Source organism: Lytechinus variegatus, chromosome 4 (assembly GCF_018143015.1).
Source record: "Lytechinus variegatus isolate NC3 chromosome 4, Lvar_3.0, whole genome shotgun sequence".
In the NCBI taxonomy this organism is placed as follows: domain Eukaryota; kingdom Metazoa; phylum Echinodermata; class Echinoidea; order Temnopleuroida; family Toxopneustidae; genus Lytechinus; species Lytechinus variegatus.
Window position 1 is genome coordinate 63,687,674 of NC_054743.1, and position 27,457 is coordinate 63,715,130.

At 36.4% G+C, this 27,457-nt stretch overlaps 1 protein-coding gene across 1 annotated transcript; it reads right to left on the reverse strand.

Annotated features, from left to right (window-relative positions):
* Positions 1–27,306, reverse strand: LOC121413155 (transmembrane protein 39A-like). Its single transcript, XM_041605917.1, has 9 exons — positions 27,100–27,306; positions 14,271–14,487; positions 12,817–12,900; positions 11,248–11,355; positions 10,280–10,434; positions 6,773–7,052; positions 5,462–5,646; positions 3,704–3,824; positions 1–1,928 (listed from the first exon to the last, which is right to left on the reverse strand). The coding sequence occupies exons 1-9, from the start codon at positions 27,225–27,227 to the stop codon at positions 1,707–1,709; spliced, it is 1,500 nt and encodes a 499-aa protein (XP_041461851.1). The 5' UTR covers positions 27,228–27,306; the 3' UTR covers positions 1–1,706.
* Positions 27,307–27,457: the final 151 nt, after the last annotated feature.

The following is a 27,457-nucleotide window of genomic DNA, read 5'->3' on the forward strand; positions in this document are numbered from 1 at the left end:
ATTATTAAAGTTGCTCTTGACTTTACGAACAGCTTTATCAAACACACCCACCTGTATTCTGAAGTCTTTTAAACTTGGGCCTAAAGTGGTATATTGGCGCTGAGATATCAAAATATCCATCGTGATATATACCAGCCCAGAAATTTATCACAACCCCTATTTAATAAGGCCACATGCATACAAATGTCACTTTGTACGATACTCCCTTCTAAAAAATACTCATTCTACACAAAATTCACAATACTAGACAATTGATAAAATAAAATTAAGAAACAATCACAGGACATATACAATCCCATTCAACTCTCCATATTCAAGTCTTTTTTACTGCAAATACCCATGGCTTGCACCCAGTGAATAGGATTGCATATATTCAATCAGAAATAGAAGTCAGAAAAAAATCTTGGAACCAGCACGATTTGTACCTCTCATCTACCGATTGCCAGTCATTGACTCTACCACTAAGCCATCACTGGTCCATGGCGTAGTCCTGATGATATAAGAACCTCAGTTATTTTAATTTGACTTGAATGTCCAACTTACAAACTTTCAGATCAAGTATAGGATCTATATAATTACTGGGTGCGAGCCAGACATTGTATTTACTGTTAAAACCTTTCCATTAAGCCGTATTCCAATCAAGTCTTTGGTAACCCATTCTTGCATTTCTGTCCCCCCACCCCACCCCCTCAGTTGTTTAGGGTTAATTGGTAATGATTGGACCAATGGTAGATTGGCTCAAACCTGGGAAATGTTTCACAAAGATTGAAATATGACTGAAATAGCATTTAAATTCAAAGTTGCCCGTGGTGCATAAAGGCGTCCGCACACCTTACAATTGGTCTCGATGGTCTGCGACCTGATTTTGGAATAAAACGTAGCAGAATATGATGCTGATATTGAGACATGGAATATCTTACTGTGTAATGTTTGAAATCATCTCAGGAATATATGTTTGAAGCTGTGACTATGCTATCATCCTTAGAATTTCATCTCCTCAGAAAAAAGGCGAAATTAGTATCTAGTCTTAATGATGTCATATCAATGGTACGATTGGCTATGATTTGAAACTAATTTGGCCTTAACTCCAAAATAAAGACTTACAATCATTGTGAATTGTTAAATTAGTTTTCTCTAAGTTAATTTGAACCTCAAACAAAAATGATACATTTCATTCACATTTTCAGAAAAAGAACAAAATGTGATTTGTTTCCAAAACGGATCGAGGACTAGTCGTTGAGTGTGCGGAGGCCATTATGGGTGCTTGTCATAGCATGCACACCTACATGTAATAATCACTGCCTCGTAACATACCATGGGCAGAAAATCCCACTCAAATACTTTTATTGGGAGATGAACATTCTGCTTTGATTTGCATTGGTCTAAAACTTCTTCTTTATACTGGAAATCATTTACTTAATTCAATTCTTATTTCTCATTGATATACCTCTCTTCAATTTTTGTCAAATGTACCCCCTCAAAATTGGTAAGTTTATTTTGGATTGTCCCTCCAAAACTGGGTTCCCACTGTAAGGATTAATCTGCTTCAGAATGGCTGCAATTATGACACTACTGATTTTACAGACATTCTTGTCAATATTGCAGATTTTAACAATCAACCCCACCAAAATTAGTTTAACAAAGTAAAGGAACTTCATAAGTAGTAACCAAAAAAGATGACATCACATGCAATCGACCTTTGACCTCTACTCCACCTCGTCGTGCACGGGTCGATAGACCTTGCCCAAGATGAAGCGGCTGCGCAGCAACTTGAAGAGAACGTAGTAGTTGCAGAACAGGAGGAGGGAGAGGGAGATGACGTAGTGCCAGTGAGAATGACGGATGAGGAGATAGAGTTGGGTTGCTATGACGCCCAGCTGTAAGAACACGAAGAGGTTGAGGACTCGAAGCGGGTCGTGGAACATGAACTGTGTGGGATGAGAAGAATTAATAGATAAATGCCAAATGCATCTTAAAAATTAGTTTGAAAAGGATCCAATCATGACAAACTATGAATGTATCTGTATGTAGAAATAAAATATTCCATATGATTTCTGGTAGAGAATGTATAATTGCTGAGAAATTTGCAAAATAAGAATGGTATTCCAGCCGCATGCTGGATCTTTTTCTAAACAACAATGATACACTGTCACACATGTGCTTATCTGTGTTGGTGATCTTCAATGCGATTTATATGTATGTAATTGGGTTTGGTCAAACGTGTATCAATCAGATACATGTACATGTATGTCATTATCAACATCACTGACCATCACCATCGCCAGGGCTTGAACCTCGAACCTGCATGTATGCATCAATTTGTAACTTTCCTACATAGCTTGGATTACAGGCACACGCCAAAATGCCCTGATGTGCAATCTTGATTTTGAGAGCGGTGTTGGCTCAGTCGGTAACGCGTCTGCCCATCGTGGGTTCGAGTTCACCCCGGGCTGATGACTGAAGCCAGTGTGTTGTGTGTAAACGTCTCTCCCATGTTTCATTGATACAGGCTATGTTACAATGGAAAACACTCCGTCCCTCGGATAGGACGTTAAATGGAGGCCCCGTGTAGAGGAGAGTCACCACCTTTGCACGTTAAGAACCCACTGCACTATTCGTATAAGAGTAGGGGGAAACCCCGGTGTAGTGGTCCACCAGCATTCCCCCCAATCAGTTATATCGGGAGGAGAGACCTGCGGGTCATAGTGATTCAATAGCTTTTCGCCTCCGGCACAGGTGACGCCAAACAAATAATAATAATAAAAAAAAGACTTTCGCAAGAATTCGTTTCATATTCAAATTAGAATGACTTTATCGCAGTACTGTGACAATCCATTGAATACATATGCATAAAAAAATTGCATGCATCGGTTATGGCATAATCTGTGCCCTAGAAGTGGATCTGGGGGTATTTCACAGAGTGAAGTATGTATGACTCACAGTCATACTTAGTGCTGACCCCCCGGGGGGGAGGGGCACTTCCATTGACGATTGGCGACCATGGGGTCTCGAAAAGCACCCTAAACACGTATTTTCCATATTCTGAAAATGCACCCCTTAACAAGTATTAGCTTGTGAAACCCTACCCTTAACAAGCATTGGAAACAAAACGATACTCTTGGGAAGTAATCCCTGAAATGAACGCCTAAACAAGTACAGCGACATTTTATTATGTCACCGGTCCGTCGGTCGTCGGTTATACCTTTACACATCATTTGGTTTGGTATGGCCCCACATCTCGCGCAAATCGGACTCTAAACACTTTTATAATATTTGGGGCAAAAAGGACATCCTTTATAAAACATTTTAATTTTGTTTTATCATCCCTGCAAATTTGACCCTAAACAAGTAGCTTTCCTAGTGAAATAGATACACTTTTTTCATTATTTTGTGTTATTGACACCCTTATCATGTAACGTACGTAACATGCCCTATCTTGAAAAAAAGACATCCCTTTTACGTGTTTTTTTTTTGGTAGCTCATGGTAACCACTCATCAATGTAAGTGCCCCCCCCCCCCGGGGCTGACTCGCACATGATACGTAACACGCAATCTTATTGATGCCTTTTGTAAAGCTCACAACTGGGAATTTAAGTGCGACTCTTGTCATACTTAACTCTTGTCATATTTAACTCTTCGTGAAAACAACCCACTGGAGTAGGTGATTCGATTTCAAACCTAAGAAAGTTCAATCTGCACTTACATAGAAACGAGCGTAGGACCGGTCTGAGGGAAAGGCTACATTCTGTTGTCCAGTTGCACGATAGATACCCTTGTTGTATCTGACCAGTACCCCTTGCGGCCACACCGTTGTGTCTGACCAACTAAAACAAACAATTTTGAGGATGCAATTACTCATTTGTATTTGAATAAAATGAAGAATCGTATGGTTCACCTAACATAATTATATTGTTTCCATTTATTCAATTACTATATACACTTATTAACTACTCATTTATACATTCATCCGTCCATCTTATTCATTCGTCCATCCATTCATTCATTCCTTCACTCATTGTACTTTCTCGACTTGACTATTCTAACAGTCTCTTTTCAGTTCTTCGTGCTAAAGACCAGAAAAAACTTCAAAGAGTTCAGAATCGTGCCGCACGTTTAGTGTTTTCAGTTGGTTGCAATTTACATGCGTCTCCTTTGATAAGGGAACTCCATTGGCTCCCTTTTTCTCAACGTGTCATGTTCAAACTTTGTCTGTACATCTATAAATTGGTTAACAGTACTGGTCCTTCATATCTTGTAAACACAATTGCCCATTACACACCTGCTCGTAATCTACGTTCCCTGAATGATACCACCAAACTTGTTATTCTGAGAACAAACCTCTCCATAGCAGAAAAACGTTTTAGGATTGCTTGATCTAGACTTTGGAATACACTCCCCTCTACCATCCAAACAACATTGACCATGTCATTTTAAAACAACAACTTAAGTCATATCTTTTTCCAAATACCTAGTTTTCTGTTTTCATTTACGGTATTTAATATGTATTTGTTTTGATAATTTTTGCTATCACCATTTGGTTTGACTTGGTTAACCCATCTGGGGCCTGATGGCCTCAAGTGCTATACTAGAGCTTCTGTGAATGATGTACTAACCAGGCTTGTCTCTTAAATTGTTGGTGAACGAAGCAGCTAGCAAGAGGCCACCAGGCCTCATCTGGCGCAGTTGGGAACAGAGTTGATGCAATTTAATGTATACAATTCTATATTTTTTGTTACTTAAGACTTATATTTATATTTTACTTCAGATGATTGTAAGGGCTGTGATACTTTTTGTGTGGAGCACATATAAATAACCGTTACTATTATTATTATTATTATTCATTCATTCATTCATTCGTTCTTTTGTTCCTTCCTCAATTCCTTATACATTCATTCATTCATTTTACATTTACCTTTTACTCATCTATCTATTTGCTTATCAAATATGAATTTATCATAATTCGTAAATATATTGTTCATGGAAACATATTTTCATCGACAATTTCATATCATACGCTTCATATAATTCAACATTTAATCACACACACTGAACAGAATGGTGCTTTAAAAATTCATTTAGAATGTTCTAAGCAAACGTTTTTAAAAGGTTGAACCATTGTTAACAGACAATAACTCACCACTCCAAACTTCTGTCTGACTCGTAACATTCTGTATATTTTGATATACTGTAAGATCATTGTAAAACAGACATTTTCCAAGACCATTACACTAAACCTGATTACACCACTACAGATCTTCATAAATAATGAGTTGACACTTTGTGAAAGTTGATACAATATAAAACAGATATCAACATAGACCATTACACATAAACCCTGACTATGGGTCCTTACATAATACATTGATACGTAGTTATAATTCCAATATGCACTGAACACAATGCATTGAACACCAAGAAGTTTTTAGGTTCAGTGCTTTGTGTCAAGGTGCTAGGTGCTTACAGGTGTTGAGGTGTGTTGCTATACCCATGTTCCATCTTCTGCCACCGACCGAGGTGTAGGGAGCACCGATGGAGTGCGTCGCAGTACGCCACGGGTAAGAAGTGTGAGCCAAACATCACGAATGAATTGATCCACACAAAGGCTATAAGAAAACAGGACCACCACAGATCCAAGTACATTGCCGGCTGTAATAAGAACAGAACATAAGAATCAATTCAGTGGTGTGACTACACACAAGTGGAAACAGCTGAAATTGCAAAGGGGCTCACAGGCCTAATTCATTTCCCATAGACTCGTGTGTTAGAGTGGCACTTAAAAAGAATTTATAAAAAATAAGGAGGAAATTCGAGGGTTGCTTGTTTACTTCCAGTGGATAGGATAAATGTCTGACATTCCATATCTGACCAGAAAAGGGTACCTCGACTGGCTCATTTTAAAAATATATCAGCATTTATGAAGACTACACCTACGGGACCAAATTCATCACTTGAGAGAGTAAAATGACCCTAATTTTTGCGCCAGTAAAAATATAGTTCAATAGTGGTGATATATATTTCCAATTAGGAAAAAATGAATTCAGTAGGTACCCTCCTTATAATCAGTGTTAGATTGTCAGTCATATTCATTCATTTTTATCAATCAGCAATATCAAATTTAAAAATTGGGCAATGGGTTGGGTCGAATGAATATCTATGGCCTGCCAGTTGTGATTAGGCCCGTGCAACCAAAAATCCTTTACATTACTCTACAAATTACTGGAAATACAGCACTTACAATCGTCTGTTTTGTTCTGTTTTTCTGTTACCATGTGTTAAATCAATACTCCATATATTCCGGGATGAATTTTATGCCAATCCTGTGACTTACATATCCCACTTTTTCTTCTTTATTTCTCTCTGATAATGTTTGCCAAGTTGAATGGAGTTAGACCTTAATCATGTACTGATTTAACCTTTTGTGTGTAGTCACTTTAATCAGTTTTTATGTGAAACAATGTAAAAGCATTTGTAATTCAGCCATTTCCCTTGGCTGCAAGAAATGTTTTGAGTTATCAATAAAGAACATTATAATTATTAGCCTTTACTGTTTTACAGGAAATGTTTGAATTATCAATACAGAGCATTATTATTATTATCCTTTCCTGTTTTACAGGCAGAGTACCGGGTACACAAAAAGCTGAAAAGAAAAATCAAATATCAAAGAAGCTAATACAATAACAGCTTCTACTTTGCTACTAATAACAGTTTTATGAAACAGGGACCAGCCACAGTATGCCATTTTGGCGGGAAGAGTAAGGTGTTATTCAATTACCTGTAAGAAACAAATCGGCACAAAGCCAACGTAGTATGCGCAGACCATGGAATTGAAAAGCACGCTCTTCATACGGGAGTTGAAGTCTAGCTTGAGGAGGTCGGCTTCCTGCCTGATCTCGTTGGGGACGTGGGAACATTTGTGCTTGGCAGGCGTCAACATGGTGATACCGTTCCATAACAGTTCCTCCTTGCTCCCCTTGGCCGGGGGAGCAAGCTGTGAAAACAGGGTCGTGTTGAAGTCCAGGGTCAGGCCGTACAGGAGAAAATACGAGATCAACCTGTTGCGAGTCATGAGAAGGAAAATGGTTAAAGGTCAAGTCCACCTCAGAAAAATGTGGATTTGAATCAATAGAGAAAAATCAGACAAGCACAATGCTGAAGATTTCATCCAAATCGGATGTAAAATAAGAAAGTTATGACATTTCAAAGTTTCGCTTATTTTCAACAAAATAGTTATATGAACGAGCCAGTTACATCCAAATGAGAGAGTCGATGATGTCACTCACTCACTATTTCTTTTGTTATTTATTGTTTGAATTATACAATATTTCAATTTTTACGAATTTGGTGATTAGGACCTCCTTGCCTGAAGCACAAAATGTTAAAATAATGGAATTCCACGTGTTCAGGGAGGAATGAAACTTCATTTCACATGACAATGACGTGAAAATCAAAATATTTCATATTTCAAACAATAAACAAGTGGAATGCCTCTGGCCGTCTTACCTGCATCACGCATTTACATATAGCAGCAGTGCTGACTTTGAAAACTACTCTAACTCGCACAAGATGTTCAGTGATACATGGTTACTATTATGTCCACTTTTTATGAACTAGACCAATAAACTTACAGAGATATGATGGTTATTCAACAAACAAAAACCAACATGGCCAAAGTTCATTGACCTTACATGACCTTTGACCTTGATCATGTGACCTGAAACTTGCACAGGATGTTCAGTGATACTTGATTACTCTTATGTCCAAGTTTCATGAACCAGATCCATAAACTTTCAAAGTTATGATGGTAATTAAACAGATACACCCAATTCGGCCAAAGTTCATTGACCTTTGACCTTGGTCATGTGACCTGAAATGCGCACAGGATGTTCAGTGATACTTGATTACTCTTATGTCCAAGTTTCATGAATCAGATCCATAAACTTTCAAAGTTATGATGGTAATTCAACAGATACCCCCAATTCGGCCAAAGTTCATTGACCCTAAATGACCTTTGACCTTGGTCATGTGACATTAAACTTATGCAGGATGTTCAGTGATACTTGATTAACCTTATGTCCAAGTTTCATGAACTAGGTCCATATACTTTCCAAGTTATGACGTCATTTCAAAAACTTAACCTCAGGTTAAGATTTTGATGTTGATTCCTCCAACATGGTCTAAGTTCAACATGGTCTGAGTTCATTGACCCTAAATGACCTTTGACCTTGGTCATGTGACATGAAACTCTGATAGGATGTTCAGTAATACTTGATCAACCTTATGGCCAAGTTTCATGAACTAGGTCCATATACTTTCTAAGTTATGATGTCATTTCAAAAACTTAACCTCAGGTTAAGATTTGATGTTGACGCCGCCGCCGTCGCCGTCGGAAAAGCGGCGCCTATAGTCTCGCTCTGCTATGCAGGTGAGACAAACACAAAAGAAATAGTGAGTGACATCATCGACTCTCTCATTTGGATGTAACTGGCTCATTCATATAACTATATAAGCAAAACTTTAAAATGTCATAACTTTCTTATTTTTCATCCGATTTTGATGAAATTTTCAGTGTTATGCTTGTTGAATTTTTCTCTTTTTATTCAAATCAAGTTTTTGTTGGGTGGACTTGTCCTTTAAAGGTAAAAGACAGTAGTTGCAGCAAACAATTATTTCATCGTAAAAATATGATCATACATCTAGACCTGGTACATTAACATAAACTTATCCTTTTTAAATCATGAAATATTAGCTCAAAATCGATAATTCTGATGATCACTTACACAGAAAATCATATATGGGTGCATTAGTATTCCTTTGAAAAATATGCGACATTTGACTGAATTCCGTGCATATTTTGCTCATTTCTCAGCAATAACGGATTTTTCTTCCATTTGGCACATATTTTTATTTATTTGGCACATATTTTTAATTCTACATATAAACACTGGTAGTAATTTCACTGGATTCTATTTGAGATCATTACCACAACTGGTATTTGTCTTTAAAATCAAGGAATGAAGGAGTGCAATCCTCAACATTACATTGTTTGAACGGAATAGGCAATTATACATGTACCTGTATTTTTATGATTGAATGATTGAAATAAATTTTAAATTGATTGATTGAATTAAATACTGTATAAGTGGAAATTTTCGCATATTTCGCGGCTAGATCGGCGAGCTCGAATTTATGAGCATCTATTTTAATGCAAGTTTTGAACTGCGGTTCAATTGCGTGTATCGTTTTGGCAAAGAGATTGCATAATTTGATCTAAAGAGGGCGGCATTTACGCAAGCAAGCTTGAGCTCCAATTTCATGTGCATTGCGAGAATTTGTTCCAAAGCAATGCGATCATTTTTTTAAGTCGCAGATCCGTATCTAAAGTATAATTTTGGTTGAAATATAAATTGCTTTTGCTGTTTGATTGGTGAGTGTTTAGATCTGTTTAGTTTTTAAGAATATGTTGGGTGGATCGCTCATGTTTGTTGAATTGATCCCATGCACAAGTTTGAATAGCCGTAATCCCCCAGGTCCTTACCTGGTGCTCAGCCATCCATACCAGGCCAGCAGCTAGCAGCCCTAGCAGCGCCTCCGTTTTGCCTTCCGCATTGTCCGCCCCACAAAGAAAAGTTGCGCTAAATGTCACAAAAGCTCATGATTAGATCAAAACAACGCTGAATTATGCCGCCCTAGAGCTAGAATTATGATCAGAAAATACCATTGCGTTGCTGAAATTTTAATTAAAACCATTCACAGATGGGCAAGACGGAAGTGACTTTGTGATTATGGAGTGTGCAGCGCGAATTTGAAAACCAGCGAATATGTTTTGAAGCCGCCGAGCGCGAAAAATTAATCCCGCGAAAATAACAGCGTTTACAGTACACTATTTGTAGTTTGTATTCTACGGCAATGTTGCAAACAAACTTATTTTAGTTGATTGCAAATATTTCAATTGTCCAAAAGTTCAAAATTGATTGATCAATATCAACTACTAGTATAGCCAGTTTTAATAAAATTTCTTTATCAAGAAACGGCAATGAATTCATACATGCAATTGATTTCAGGACTTTGAGTAAATAAAACAAGTCTGCAATTAATTGCAAGCACATGATTCTTATTTGACCCTTCCCAATGTGCTTACTTTTGCTTTTGTCACTGTATTACATGAATTATTCGAGGAATTGTAAAATTATCTATAGGTCATCGTTTTTCATCTATTTTCATTTTACAGTGTTTACTTGAATGATATCTGAATAGGTAAAACTGGAGTAAAGTCACTTACGGGTAAGCGAGGAAGAGGAGATTCAGAGGAGAGTTGTTGTTCATCAGCTGCCAGAGACACCAGAGTCCAAGATTAAGGAAGGTTAAGGTGATGATGAGCTTGATGGCCTGAAGGATGCAGTAACGCACTGTAACGACTGTTACTATTGGTGTCAGCTATGGAAACAATAAAGATCAAGGTATTGATCAAGATTGAGGAAGGTTAAGGTGATGATGAGCTTGATGGCCTGAAGGACGCAGTAACACACTGTAACAACTGTTACTATCGGTATCAGCTGTGGAAACAAAAAAATCAAGATTGAGAAAAGTTACGGTGATGATAAGCTGGATGGCCTGAAAAATACAGTAATGCACCGTAACAACTGCTACTATCTGGGTCAGCTATGGAATCAATAAAGATCAAGGTATTGATCAAGATTGAGGAAGGTTTATAGGCTTGATGGCCTGAAGGATGAAGTACCGCACTGTAACAACTGTTATTATCGGTGTCAGCTGTGGAAACAATAAAGATCAGGGTATTGATCAAGATTGAGGAAGGTTAGGTGATGATCAGCTGGATGGCCTGAAAAATGCAGTAACGCACTGTAACGACTGTTACTATTGGTGTAAGCTGTGGAAACAATAAAAATCAAGGTATTGATCAAGATTGAGGAAGGTTTATAGGCTTGATGGCCTAAAGGATGAAGTACCGCACTGTAACAACTGTTACTATCGGTGTCAGCTGTGGAAACAATAAAGATCAAGGTATTGATCAAGATTGAGGAAGGTTAGGTGATGATCAGCTGGATGGCCTGAAAAATGCAGTAACGCACTGTAACCACTGTTACTATTGGTGTCAGCTGTGGAATCAATAAAGATCAAGGTATTGATCAAGATTGAGGTAAGTTACGGTGATGATGAGCTGGATGGCCTGAAAAATGCAGTAACGCACTGTAACGACTGTTACTATTGGTGTCAGCTGTGGAATCAATAAAGATCAAGGTATTGATCAAGATTGAGGAAGGTTAAGGTGATGATGAGCTGGATGGCCTGAAGGATGCAGTAACGCACTGTAACGACTGTTACTATTGGTGTCAGCTGTGGAAACAATAAAGATCAAGGTATTGATCAAGATTGAGGAAGGTTAGGGTTATGAGCTGGATGGCCTGAAGGATGCAGTAACGCACTGTGACAACTGTTACTATCGGTGTCAGCTGTGAAAAAAATAAAGATCATGAAATTATGGATGACTTTCAAGTTAGGATTAGTATGACTGGAAAATGGTACAGCAACACAGAATGATGGCCCCCTTCTGATCTTGGCTGCAGTTCGCACGATCGCAACAAAATTTGGCGTGCACATTCTTTACCACATAAACTACAAGCAAGTATAAAAAAAGTTCTGAAAATAATCATTTTTCATTTATCATGAATAAAATATGCAAATTTATTCATTCATAAAAACATATTTGCATATTTAACACCCAATTTCACTTCATATTTTCTTCTTTTATTGCAGATGTCATCTCTGTAATCTAATTTAAAGGTTTCCACAAAGAAAAATTGTGAATACCAAATTTTTCTTTATGTATTTCTTTGTTTTTAGAATTTCTTATGTATTTCATCTTTTGTTTTTCATTGTTTTTTCAATGTGAAATTATTACAGACCATTGAACAATTAAACTAAACTCTAAATATATTTAGCAGACCAATTAGAATGAAAAATAGTCACCCTTTTGTGAATTTCATCTCCCACAGACTTTGTACACAAAGCTAAAAATGAGCCATTTTCGGCATGACATTGCCTCATAAAAAGTCACGTGATGTCGCGATACTGCACTGTATACCCACATGTCTCAAAAGTTGCGCGAGACTTCAAAGAAAAAATTCATAAAATTTTGCGGCGCTATCTTTTGCGTGTTTTGGAAATGTCGAGCAAAGCATCGAGGGGAGGGGGGCATGATGGCCTAAGTCTAAAATGTCCTTTTAGAGTTAACACAACCCCCAAAATCAAAAGTAAGTCTAAAATGTAGACACATGATTAGTAAATATCATGCTACGTGTACATATGACTCTCGCCTTTCAATGAGAGGGTCATGGGTTCAAAGCCCAGACATGGTGTTAACTTCCTTCATCAAGAAGTACATCCACATTGTGCTGCACTCTACCCAGGCAAAAAAAGGGGGTACCAAGCAGGAATGCTTGAAATTACTTGGGGTTATACCTTGGTCACATTTGTTCTACGGCGGTCGTACGGCGAGTCGAAAACAGCCGTTTTGACATTTTTGTACCAGCTAAGTATAGGTGGTTTGAATAAACATGAATAAAATGGCTGTTTTCGACTCGCCGTATGGCCGCCGTAGAACAAATGTGACCATGGTATTACTGTACTGTGCTTATGTCAACGATGCCTTGAGCGCTCGGTATATACTTGTATTATAACTATCAAAAGATAATTTGTAATTCACATAAAAAGCAAAAATAGCCTAAAAAATAGCCCATATATTGATGACATTATCCCACCCTCACCCCTCAATCTGCGTTTTAAATTCAAACGTACCTCAATGATGAAATGCCAAACCAAGCGCCGGATGAGAACCAGTGTTACAAAGATCATGAGGAAAGGATCAATGAGATGAAAGTTCTGCAGGGGAGAAACAAGAAAGAACTCAAGTCTAGTCTAATATTTTCTACAGTCAATATGAATTTGAATTTTGAATACATGTATGATAAATGATGTAGGATATACAGGAAAAAATATGATTCAAGAACAAACTGTTTTAAAGGGGAATGAAACCTTTGGAACAAGTAGGCTTGTGTCGAAACAGAAATATCAAAGAATGAGAACAAGAAAGTTTGAGAAAAATTTGACAAATAATAAGAAAGTTATGAGCATTTTGATATTGCAATCACTAATGCCATGGAGATCCTCCAATTGGCAATGCGACAAGGATGTGTGATGTTGCATGTGAACAAACTTTCCCATTGATGGACTATAAAATACCCTAAAAATGTGTCTTTTTGCTTTTTCTTATGGTGATACAAACTCTTTATCCATCAAATTTTCTTTAAAAATCTGTATTACATGCCCTCCTTTAGAAAGAACAAATGATCTACTGATTGATGTGATAAAAGAGGCAGTTTATGTGAAATATATACTAAAGTAATGGAAACAGTTGTTCACAAGTGACACCACACACCTTTGCTGCATTGCCAATGTGAGGATCTCCAAAGCATTAGTGATCACAATATTCAAATGCTTATAACTTTCTCATTATTTGTCCAATTTTTCTCAAACTTTTGTTGATCTACTTCTTTAATTTTTCTGTTTTCACACAAGCTATCTTGTTCTAAAAATTTTGTTCTCATCTGGATAAGTGTTTACAAAGAGTAGATGCATTTTGAGTAGCATAAACTTAAACTAAATTGTATTCTCAGCCAATGAGATCGCAAAGATTTTTAGAAGCAAAATTGCATTCACATTAAAATATATTTGCAGGACAGGAAATAGGTTTTATTCATTAGGAGCTACTTTTTATGGGAAGGGCAACTGTTGAATATTTGGGCTATTTCTTTTAATTAATTCAAGAGCTACTTTTTTGTACAATCAACAAATTCTGCAATAAATGCAAATATAATCATCTATCATAAGTAGAAAGAAATTCACGCTTCACTATAAAATGGGTACCCAGTAGGAAGAAATTCCTTGAATTGTTTGAGTGCCTGTCAGGGTAGCCATGCTAAAGCATGGGTAATATTAAGCAGCACTAAGTAGCGCTATTTAAATTTTGCATATCATTATCATAATTATTATTATTACTATTGTTGGAAGCATTATTTCAAGCAAGAATATATGCAAAACAAGTCAAATTTTTGCCAAAGTTAAGTTGAACAGATTTCTGTGGTCACAAGAGATAAATTGACCGACACAAAGTCACCTTTATAAATTGAAGACATTCTCATATCTGGCAAAGGGATGTTTTCAAAAATGTTCCTCCCCTTTCTCACACTTACCATGGCTGTGTTAGAAGGGGCCAGAGGCAACCACCAGACTGTTTTATAGATGTTGATATATTGAAGAAACAGGGCAGTCAGTAAGTAGATAACAGTGTGCGTCTCAAAGAGAAGACTGCCCTCTGTTGGCAGGTTAGGGATATCAGGATGACGGATCGGTGTGATGGTGATTAGAGTAGTTAGAGGGGTGTTGCTGCCACTGCCGCCAGTACCGCCACTGTGAAAACAGGAAGCTAAAAGATTATACATGTATGTTCAACATGATAGGGAGTAAAAAAAAATGCACATGTAAATTGTTAACCCTGTATGAGTCAAACTTCCACAAGTCAAGCATTTTTCTTTTTCGAAAAAAATGTGCAAAAAATGAAGAATATTTGCCAAATAAAGTCAACAAGATTTTGTGGTCCCAAGATATTCAAGTGTCAAGTACGGCCAATTCACCTGTTAGTAGAGTAGTGTCAATTTCATCAATTAAACCACTTATCAAACTCCCTCCATCTCTTCGAAACCTCTCTTCTCTTAACCTCTTCAAAAAACTTCTCAAAACACACTTATATAACCGTAAACCTTAACTTGTATTATGCAATTAACAGCGCTTTGTATCCTCTGGAAAAAGCGCTATATAAATCCAATTATTATTATTATTATTATTATCAAATATACATGATCAAATCAAAAGTTAAATTAAAATTGAATTTTTAAAAAATCATAACTGTATTGAACTCAGTATTTTTGGTTACAAAAATGACATTTTTTAATGTGCATTATATGTTGCAAAGATAGACAGTATATAAATAGATTCACCACAGACAGGGTGGTTGCACTGTGCAAGAGAATTAAACAAGGAACTGCAAGATTGACATTTAGATCTAGTTACTCTTTAGATTTCAAGATTTCACACCACCCAGACAAAAAATAAAAAGATTCCCCAAAGCAGAACTTTCTAGTGCTCCCAGCCTACCCTCCCAAAAATGAAAATAAACAATTTTTTAATCGTCTGCCCTCATTGGTCAAACGTCAGACCACTCTAGGGGACATTGGGACCTGCACAAGAAATTTATTGAGAGAAGATGGTATCTTCTTTTTTTGTTTTTCTTTCAATCTTTATTGATCAAAAAAATAAATCACAGTACAAATCAAACAAATCAACAAACTATTTACATGATTAAACAGAGCAGCACTTACATACATGTAGGTATATATACTTGTCAAGACAGATATATATATAAAACAAATTAGATATCAAATCTCCACTTTTTAAATGTACAGGTAATTTACAATTTTCTTTGCCAAAACATATTCAATATCCTTAAAGGGGAAGTTCACCCTGAAGAAAACTTTGTTGTAAAAATAGCAGAAAAATTAGTAAAAAATATTGGTGAAGGTTTGAGGAAAATCCGTTAAAAAGTAAGAAAGTTATTAGAGTTCAAAGTTTTGGATCTGTGACGTCATAAACGAGCAGCTGCCCCATGTGTTATGTTATATAAAACGCATGAATTTCAATTTTTTTATGGTTCCTGATTACTTAATTTTGTTTTCTATTCATGATCAGGTGTGAAAAAAATTTGTCTATTGATATAAAAAAGGTACAGTGAAAAACATTTTCTATTTTCTGAGAAAATGACATTTCATTGATTTTTTACCATTCGCTATGTATGAATGCTGCTCGCATATGACGTCACAACTTAAATAATTGAAATTCTAATAACTTTTTAATTATTTGATGAATTTTTCTAAAACCTTCGGCAATATTTTTTATTAATTTTTCTGCTATTTTTACAATAAACTTTTTGTCAGGGTGAACTACCCCTTTTATACCTAAGATGGTCTCTTCTTTGTAACTGATGTTTAAGCCGCCCTCTATATGTGTTCGGATCGGTAGCTGCAAGTAGAAGTGCAGAACCTTTGATTTGGCTCTGCAGCTCAGTGCATCGCGCACACAGATTAAAGGTCTTAATAACTCTCTGATCAAGGTAACCGATGAAATACAGTGCGTCCAAGAAAACACAAAACCGAGATTCAGTGTAATTTTTTGCAATCATGATCATAAATTTGCTTCATGAAATGTAAATGAACAGAAAGATATGCTTCTTTTCTTTCATTTGAAGCCCATTTCAACGGTTAGAATGCATGCATGACTGAGTTAGAACAATGGAAAGTGGTGTTACCAAATTTTCATTTGCACGAGCAAATTGCGATTTTGGTTTTAATTGTCTTTTAAAGCTGTCTTATCAGAAAACAAAGTTAATAACATCCATCTTTTCTTCTTTCCTATATGAGACATCATGCATTAAATATGACTGACACATGGATAAGGAAACGTGCTCATTTTTTGCCTATTCGACAGATCGTTGAAAATCAAGCATTACTTTTCCCATTAAAGCAAAGACAATGGACTAGAATACGTGGTGAGTGCTTTCTTACAGTTGGCTGGAATATGATGTTGTATGGAGCCTATCAAAATTTAAAAAAAAAATTGCTTGAAATTATTGGATGAGTCAGGGTCAGCGGAATGTTGGATGGGGGTAACCCACTTAAAAAAAACAACCTCCCAAGACCCCAAAACGGCTTTCTCCTCTGCACTTGCAAAAAGTGAAATGCAGTGACAAAACTGAAAAAAGCTTGAGATACAAATTCATCAAACCTATTACTATTGTAACATTGAATTCCCATTGCCATAGAATCATTGCCATAGAATCCAGCCTGAGTAAAATCCACAGCATTAGCCTCCTATCAGTGTCAAAGCTTATTCTGAATACAGAACCAAGGCTCAACACTAGCGGTGACCAAGGGGCCACCAGAAATTTGCCTCAGGCAACCATTATTGAAAAATGCTAAGTTTTGGTGGCTCGAATCGGGCTACCAATAATTTTCAAAGTAGTGCAATTTTTCTCCCAACTTTGCCCGCATTTATTAATTTTTCCAGTTCAAATTTCAAACCAGTTCGTAATTTGCCCTTTTCCTTGATCTACACACACACAAAGTGTCCAGAGTTATGACAGTACGTACCGCTATATCCAGCCGGCCGCCCACCATGAGCTTAATTAAGCCATTGCAGCTAGCAGCCTAGAGATGCGATAGGAAATGTTGCTGAGACTATTAAGAAATCTTCTACAGAACTTTGAAAATCTAAGTCAGTCACATTTTTCAGCAATGAAATGCCCTTCTACAGTCCATACTGCTAAAATGTACCCTGATTATTTGCAAGTATTGTCTGATTAAAGAATATGTTGCTACTGACAAAAAATAACTAATACAAACTAAAGGATATAAGAATAGAAATGGCCCATTCCCAAAAGGAAAGTGAAAATTATTTGCTTGGCTTTTAATTACATTCCAGTCATAATATACTTTTGCCACAGCTGTTTAAAAAATATTTGTAAAGTCTTCTTAATTTTTCCCCTTTTTTCTCCTTTTGCCCATGTTTATTTTCATTTTGTTTCATCAAATTTTCTTTCACGATCTTTTGTTTCTTTTCTTTCTATTACTTTTTCCTTTCTTTTTTTTTCATCATTTCTTATTTCTTTTGTTTTATTTCTCTTCTTTCTTTAATTATTATTTTTTTAGTATTATATTTTTTGAAAATTATTTTGTTTGTTTCCCCCCTTTTGTACATTGTTCTAGTTTTTTCTGTGATATTTTCCTGCTATAATATGCTGCAACAGAGAAAACAAAAAATAAACTGGATTTTTGGCCTGCATGTATCTAGCTTTTGGGATTCAAAGAGGAAGAAAGGAAAAAATGTTGTTTACATCTGAGTTTGTCATGCATAATTTATTTGCTTTACCATTATGAGTGCGTGTCTATACATGTATATAGATTTAAAAAAAAAAGTCCACACAACCAGGAAACAATACAATTCATTTATTCTCTTTCTATCATTTCATATTTATAATGATAGAACAATTTATATTTTACCACAAAGCAATTTGAGAAATATAATAACCACAAACAAGGTTTACATACAAGATGTACAAAATGAAAGTAAATTTGTGGTTGTGACTGCAGAAATAACATATTAGCAGTTTGTTTTATTCATTTCTAATGTTTTTCTTTACATTTTTGGGGTCACCAAAAAATATTGAATAAAGGTTTTGGTGGCCCGAACAGGCCACCATAAAAAAAGTTAATGTGGAGCCTTGACATAACAATAAAGGGCTTTCCTTTTTCAGACCAAACAGCATTCACTGTTACCCCATTATCTGCTGCTTTATTGGGAAAACAAAATGTTTGTTTTTCAACGATCCGTCGAATAGGTAGTACATGTAGACTCTAGTAATCAAGCGCGTTTCAAGCAACTTTTTCTTGACCATGCGTCAATCAGATTTAAAGCATGATGTCTCATATGGAAGAAGAAATAATGGATATTTAAGTTATGAACTTTTTTCTGAATAGACTGCATTAAAAGCCAGAAAAACTAAATCAAAATCGTAATTTGCTCGAGCAAATTAAAATTTGGTAACACTATTTTCCATAGACCAAAAGCTTCAGTCTCTGTATTTGGTTGTTCCGCTGAACTGCGCTGGCTTCTCTCACCAATACATAGACTGAAGTCAATGGAGGCCAATATGTAAAGCCAACGTATTAGCAGTAAAGTTAGATCAAACATTCGGCGGAAACCCAATTTTCGGATCGTTTTTTGTACAAAAAATATGACATTTACGAAAAAGAAATTACATCCAACTTGACAAGGAAATATCTAAAATTAAGAAATTTCATAATATAGACCGTAGTTACCGCTTACATGTATTCCCTTCAAATGTCATCCTCGATCCTTTCATTCACTCATTCAATGAACAAGGTTATGATACCGTATAACCTTGTTCTCAGTTACATCTCCATGTGTGGCAAAATAAGTGTGGCAATGTTTGGTTTATTTTCTCTTTTTCTATGGGACGAATACTTGATTTTCTTACACTTTCAGTTTTCATTACAGCTATTTGTCATATAACTTGGCTCTTATGAAAATTTAATTCTTTAAATTATTTTTTCTTAATTGAAAATAGAGATTGAAAAATGGAAATTTTCTTGCCATATTACTTTCCACCAATAGAGGGCTTAAAAAAATATGCCCAAAAGTTTTTGACTGCTCTGGTGTATACAAAAATTATTCCCAAGTTATTCCCAAGGTTATAATATAACCTTGTTCTCAGTTATATCTCCATGTGTGGCAAAATAAGGGTGGCAATGTTTGGCTTATTTTCTCTTTTTCTTTGGGGCAAATGTTTGATTTTTTGACACTGTCAGGTTCCATTACACCTATTATTCATACACCCTGGCTCTTATTTAAATTTGATTCTTTAAATCATTTTTTCTTAATTAAAAATAGGGATAAAAAAATGAAAATTTTCTTGCCTTATTACTTTCCACCAATAGAGGGCGTACACAAAAATATGCCCAAAATTCAAGTTTTTGAGCGCTCTGGTGAATACAAAAATTATTCCTAAGTTACTAATGAAAAATCAATTGCAACTGTTTGGAAATTAGTAATTTTGGTCACAAAAGTGATATTTTAATGATTTTTTGAAGTGTGTGCTCTGTACAAAATTGGCATACCATAGTCCTACCTGTAGATTCCCTACAGGCAGGGTGGTAGCAGTGAACGAGTGATCCTTACCGACATCTCTACCAGTCGCCATATATCGCAATTTGTGCCGCTGCGTTGTGCTTCTCTTAGACTAGCTTCTCTTTATATCGCTAATTGTGCATTCGGAAATTGTCGCTCGCATATCGAAAATTCAAATAGGAAACTAGGAAAGCCTCGGTAAAAGCCCAACTCAACGAATGTTAGGGCAGCAACCCACGTCTGCCAGTTTTTCCTCTCCAGCAAAAAATATGAAAAAAAAGTGAATCAATCATTGGTAATGTATATTTTAGATCTTGTTTTATTACACATATTTTGTGGTATCAAAAGAAAGTTTAGCATTTACGGTTTAGCTACTCTAACGAAAATAGTTGGTCATCGTTCAAGAAAAAAAATCTACTGAAAACACTATAGACCCGAATTGGCATGATTGGGAGAAATGATTACACAAGCGGGCTCACACTAACGTACTTCCTTTCCTTCGGTGAATGGGGATGATACACTCCTAGTACCAATGAGGTCCAAACATTACATGTATGGACCTCATAGGCGACATCAGTGGAATTGCAGGGTTAGAAATCTTTGAGTACAGGATATTTCTATATTATTTCACAAGTACGCTCTCTATTTCTTTTTTTTGGCCAATATTATAATTAAGGATCGTAAATTCATTGTAAGCAACAAAAATAAAATGAAAGATATTAAGGGAAACTTACATTTTGACGACTTTTTCCTGATTTTCTTGGCAGTTGCTCTTCACTTCTGACTCGCGATCGAAGCTGTTATGCAGATCACGTGATACGCTTTCTCGTCAGGTGATCGATTGGTTATTCTTTTCGCCAGACATTGATAATGATATATTTCATAACGCTAGCATTCATCGCAAATTCAGGTGAAAGCGATTGGAGTTAACAGCGCAAGCTTTAAATTTTTCAAAAAATAAAGTTTAATTTATTGCATAAGTTTCGCGCCGGACATGAAGGATCATTTGGTCCCATATTGGCGTAATGCATAACAACGGGGGGGGGGGGGGGGGTGTCCCTACCACTTCAACGACTATAGCCAGAAATTATGATTTTTTTTTCTCTCCTAGCTTTTTTAACCAAAATACCCCCCCCCAAAAAAAAAGGGAACTAGTGTTAAAGAGAAAGAGAATTATGATAGAGGAACACAAAATACTTTATTTTTTCAGCTTTTATTTATTCGACTTATAATCCCATAATCAAATATTAAATGGGGCTTCCACAGTTTTTTAAGCCCGGGGGCCACTTACATGAGTGGATACCATATGCGCGACCAAAAAAAAAATCTTTTTCACTATAGGGCACGTTACGTACGTAACGTGATAAGGGTGTCAAAAACACAAAAATAATGAAAAAGGGGTATATCTATTTCGCTAGGAAAATTACGTGTTTAGGGTCGAATTTGAGGGGATGATAAAACAAGATTAAAATGTTTTATAAAGGATGTCCTTGTTTTCCCCGACACCTCGTCTTTAGAGTCCAATTTGCGCAAGGTGTAGAAGCTAGGTGGGGTCGTACTAAGCCAATTAAAGGTAAAAAAGCCGAAGACCGAAGGACCCGTAACAATAAACATTCCTGTACTTGTGCATTTCAGGGAATATTTAAAGAGTATCGTTTTGTTTCCAATTCTTGTCAAGGGTACGGTACACGTCAATACTTGTTAAGGGGTGCATTTTCAGAATCAGGAAATTACGTGTTTAGGGTGCTTTTTGAGACCCCATGATCGCGCATGGTATCCACTCGTGAATGGAAGTGGCCCCCGGCTTTTAAAGTCAATTCATAAAAATATTCCTCCTCGGGATTAGAGCTTTCTTTCATGAAATATCAATCTTTTTCGTGATTACCAGAAATACTTAAAATGTCATTTTTAAAAATCTTTGTATAAAGCTTTAGCTCATGCGTTGCGCCTGCAATATTTTAATGTTGAGATACAACTTTATGCTTTTAATGAATTCCTAAAAACACTAAATTCTCAGATCATTTGTCGCAATCGAATGACATGGAAATGAATGATTAATAAGTTTCATGAATAATGTTTAAAATGCGTCTCTCTATAAGTTTTGAATATTTAAAAAAAATGTCAGCTCGTGCTTTTTGCTCGCAATATTTTGATTAGTAAGAAGTTCTTGTATATGCGAGTTTGATAGATAAATAAATAGAGAGAGAGGGGGAGGGTCCCTCAGCTACTTGTCCTCGCTTATTCCAGTTTTTTTTATTATGCTCGTACGTGTTGTGAGGTTTTCAAAGTCTTCTTTTTCTCACCCTTTTTATTGTCTCGGAGCTTCCCTCTATTTCTTTGCTACGATGTATAGCCCTTCTTACTTGTTTCAATTCTTTTATGTTCTCATTTCACTGAAAACATAATTATTAAACTGACGTAGAAGACTTTACAACAAAATTTTGATATTGTTTTTTCTTGTTTGTTTGGCTTTCTTTTTTCTTCTCCTCATTTCTTGTTTTTTTTCTTCTTAGTTTCCTTTTCCTTATTTTCTCTTATTTCATTTCATGAGGCATCCGCCAACTTATATACAACAACAAACATATTTAGAGGCCGATATCCAGTGAGGGGGCGTGGTGGTATGCCCCTCTAAAAAAGGAGGAAAATAGAAAGGAAAAAAAGAAGGGAAGGGGAAAAAATAAGAAAAAAAGAAAGACGATGATGGCAATGATGATGATGATGAAAATTATCTTGGTGAAGATGATAGTGGTGGTGATGGTGGCGGTGATGATGATGATAATGATAATGATGGTGGTAGTGGTGATGAAGATGAGAATGAAGTTGGTGACGATGCTATGATGATGATGACGAGATGTAATTTTGTTAAGTTGTCTTAAAAAAATAATAGTGCACAGGCGAAATCATTTAAAGTTTATTATGAAAATAGCAGAAAAAAATAATTTGAAAAATTGTACCGTTGCGTATCCAGTGGAAAATCCATCCCCCACCAAAAAAGAAAAAAAAGTGAGATTTTGTTTTGTTATTTGTGACGGCGTAGGTCTATGCGAGCAGCTATGGGATGGGAAAAAAAGTAAATGAAATGTCAAGAAATACATGATAATGACTTTTATTGTACATTCAGTATATCAGTAGATAACTTCATACTCTTTCCAAAAAAGAAACAAGTCGGTATATTATGGAGCATTAAACATGGGCATTTGCTCTGTATATATTATGCAACTGCTCGTGTGTAGCGGTAAGTTATTCACTGATCTACATAATTCATGCGGCGCACGGCGCGTGCGCAATGTTTAATAATTATTGCTGTGAACACAATGAATGTCATCAAAAACATAATCTCACATATGCAGATCAAATAATGCCAGCTCGACGCGCAAAATCAGAAAAAATATATTTTTTCTGCCCTGATAATTTGGTAACCTTATAACCTAACCAAATTTCTAAGTATTTTAAACATAAACAGGATAACTACAGACAATGATTTAAATTAACTTTATATTCTTTTGCGAAAATGAATATGAAGGACAGCTTTTTGATAAAGAACACAGTTTTAGAGTGTTAGAGCGCGATTTATACCTACAACCGCTAAATCCTGTCACTGTCGGTATGAAGCAGTGATTCCATCAGCTTACGGTAATAATTTTTGCAACACGAGCGCCAGTCCGAGAAACAGACAGGCATTTGCCCAAACGGACAACATCTCAACCTCTGCTCATTTCTTTTTGCACGGGCACATAAATCTCGACGTAACCCATCACATTTCTCCCTATTTTCTCCTCCCTTTTATTTTCCATTAATTTTTCTTTCGTTCACTTTTTTCTGTCTTCTTTCCCCAATTTTTTTTACCCATCACATTTCTCCCTATTTTCTCTTCCCTTTTATTTTCCATTAATTTTTCTTTCTTTCACTTTTTTCTGTCCTCTTTTCCGCTTCTATTTTTGTTCTCATCTCACCGCTTTTCCTCATCCCCCAGCCTCCGACGCCCGTGCAGATTCGCAAACAATATCAAGAGTATGTCTACTTGCAAGGGCGGAAATCTCTCCCCAAAGGTAGGGGGACCAGGGGCTGGAAAATTTGACAAACAAACAAACAAACAAAAAAAAGAAGGTTTATCACCCCCTAAAGAAGGTCATCTTAACCAAAAGAAATTTGACAAGCAAACAAGCAAAAAAAGGGGGCATCCCAAAAGTAAGATCGTCTCTTCCAAATGTTTTATTTCGATTTTGAATGAAATGACCAAAAATAGTAGGGGGATATTTCATAATGTGCCCCCTACTATTTTGGGTGAGGGGTACATGTCCCCGGCCCTGGGATTTGCGCCCATGTGGGTGGGGGTGTTGTGCCTCCCTATCGGGATCATATCACAGCGAGTATACACTCTTCCATATGGAAGAGTGTTTACTCTCTGTGATTTCGATCTCACACATATGAAAAAAAATAGAACAGCTAAGCCTTGATTACAGGCCAAAATGCCTAACGATTTCTCCGCGGCATTAACAACTCTCTTAAGGGGAGCTCCATTTATAAATAGAGTTGCATGAACAGCTGTCTATGGCGACAGAATCGTAGGCAGAATTGTTGCCAGAAGCGTGGGAATTTGGCAGAAAATTCAAGAAAAGAACCGGTGAGTACCGATTTAAGAGTAATTATATATTCATTAACGTTTATTGAATCATAAGAATAAAGATTTTTTACGGAAAGAAAGCTTAGTTCTAAGCTAGGGCTGCCCAAATGCGCGTGAGTGGAGTCCCAGTTTCTTAACACGGGTAAGTATTGCGGTGTCGCCTAGAGTGGGATGATACTAAATGTCAGGAATTGTTGAAATAAATCCCCCGAAACGACAGTTACACTTTCCATAGACCAAAAGCTTCAGTCTCTGTATTTTGGTTGTTCCGCTGAACTGCGTTGGCTCCACTCACCCACTCACACATTGTACGAGGTTAGTATGTACTAACCTCGTACAATAGACCGTGTTTGACCCTGGATTTCGAAGTAGTCGGCAAACATCGCTTCATTGCTGAAGTAATATTTGCCGAAGCTCCTTCTCGCTACGCACCGGGGCTCTTGCCGGTAAGTAGCAATAATTTGTTGAATATGAAAATAATAATAAAATAATAATCCGATAAAAAAAGCACATTTTGCTTACCTCGGCCTCGAAAGTGACTTCGCTTGTCTCTTCCACGGAAATACAAGGAAGCCCGTTGGTGGCGCTAATAATTTCACAACCTTGATTCAGCTCCTCTGTAATTTTATAACTGTATCTAAATTCTTTGAATGCGCAATCCTCATGATTAATTTACTAATTATGGGCACCAATTAATGAAATGCCTTCAAAAAACATAATTAATGATTATTATTGGTGATGATAACACTCATTTGCATTAATTTAAAAAGATGACTGATAAATAAAAAATGAAAATAATATACGTGCCTGGAAAGAAACCAGCAGTACAAGCTTTGACGAACGTCAATAATACGTATACAGTATACCACAGTCTATACAATGAAAAGATTGGACACTTCACGGACTTTGCGTAATGCCTTGCGTCGATATGCGTGTAAAATAGTGTAGGTGCCTATTCTTTCCCTTGTCGTGTCTTTGATATGAATATAAATCGCGCGCCCTCTTCAGGAGAAAATTGATATCAACGCTGACTGATTTCTACCTCCGTAAAATCTTCACTAAAGATCAAGAAAATATACATATTTTTAGAAAGAAACTTCAAGGAGAAGTCACGGAAGGATCTAAATGATTCGGTAAGTGTCATAGCTAGCCTGGGGCGTTGTGGGGAGTGAAAGTTATATACTGTACGTAGCTCACTCCCCACTAACGCCTGGAATCACCGTACATGCCTTTGCGTGTAGCCTGGGATTACCCATGGTGAACCTAGACCTAAATCACCAATTTTAGTTATAGTTTTTCGCCCAAAGTTATGTACATGGGCAAGTTTTATGTTTACCCCCATTTGATTATATTTGTTTTATTTTTCATTAAATAAATAGTCGTAAAATTGAAAGAAATTAAGAGCAATAGCGTTCACTTACCCCCGTCTGTTTACGCCGCCATTTTGATTTCTTTTGTTATGATACCTAGATACACACGCGTGCAGAGCTGCAACTTAGATTTAAAAAATACTTGCATTTGTCAATAAAAATCACGATTTGTAAAATATTTGTTTCGGTTGAAAAATATCATGAAATAATTTATATGATATTTATCGATAAAAAAAAATATTTTGCGATTCCTGATATCTATCGGCAGATGCAAATATTTTTTTAATCCAAGTTGGCGGTTTGACTGCCAACTTGAATTAAAAAAATATTTGCATCTGCCGATAGATATCAGGAATCGCAAAATATTTTTTTTATCGATAAATATCATATAAATTATTTCATGATATTTTTCAACCGAAACAAATATTTTACAAATCGTGATTTTTATTGACAAATGCAAGTATTTTTTAAATCTAAGTTGCAGCTCTGCACGCGTGTGTATCTAGGTATCATAACAAAAGAAATCAAAATGGCGGCGTAAACAGACGGGGGTAAGTGAACGCTATTGCTCTTAATTTCTTTCAATTTTACGACTATTTATTTAATGAAAAATAAAACAAATATAATCAAATGGGGGTAAACATAAAACTTGCCCATGTACATAACTTTGGGCGAAAAACTATAACTAAAATTGGTGATTTAGGTCTAGGTTCACCATGGGTAATCCCAGGCTACACGCAAAGGCATGTACGGTGATTCCAGGCGTTAGTGGGGAGTGAGCTACGTACAGTATATAACTTTCACTCCCCACAACGCCCCATGCTAGCAGGTTGTGGAATATTTATTTATACATAATATTTTATGTGGGCAAAAGCCCACTGTATTTTTGAAGTGTAGTTGTGTGTCGCGTGCGTATGACTGATAATCCTTCGCTCGCGAGACGATATGAACCCATGGGTGCCACTCACCATACATAAATGGGGATCACAGTAAAATGTCAGAAATTGTTGAATAAATCCCCAGAAAGAAACGACGGTTATTCCTGTCTACATTTTCCACTGCTTTAACTCATGCATGCAATATTACTGGCATTATGAGATGGGCTTCAAATGAGAGAAGAGAAGCATATCTTTCCCTTCATGTAAATTTCATGAAGCAAATTTATGATCATGATAGCAGAAAATTCGCTGAACCTCTGTTTCGTTTTTTCTGGGACGCTCTGTATTATGGGAAACTGCACTAACATCATAATGAACGTGTGGGACCTACCGATGTCGAACAGACGAACCCTGGGATGAAGTATTACCCCCATGAACAACATTAGTGGCATGAATCGGTGGAGGTGGCATCGATCGGCTCATCTGAGGTCGTCCTGGACCTCGTCGACCTCCTGCCATGGTTCTCAATCGTGTAATTTTGCCAGGATATTGTTGAATTCACATCAATGATTTTCCAATGTTGATTACCAATTTGAGAAGCGTCAATAGCGCATAGTGGGCCTAGCGCGATGTTTTCTTCATTGATTTTTTTAGTAAACATCAAAATATAGACTAAATGTTGTTTGAATTTTTTTGTTTTTTGAAGATTTCTGATTAAAAAAAATAATACATTGACATTATTTTCAGCT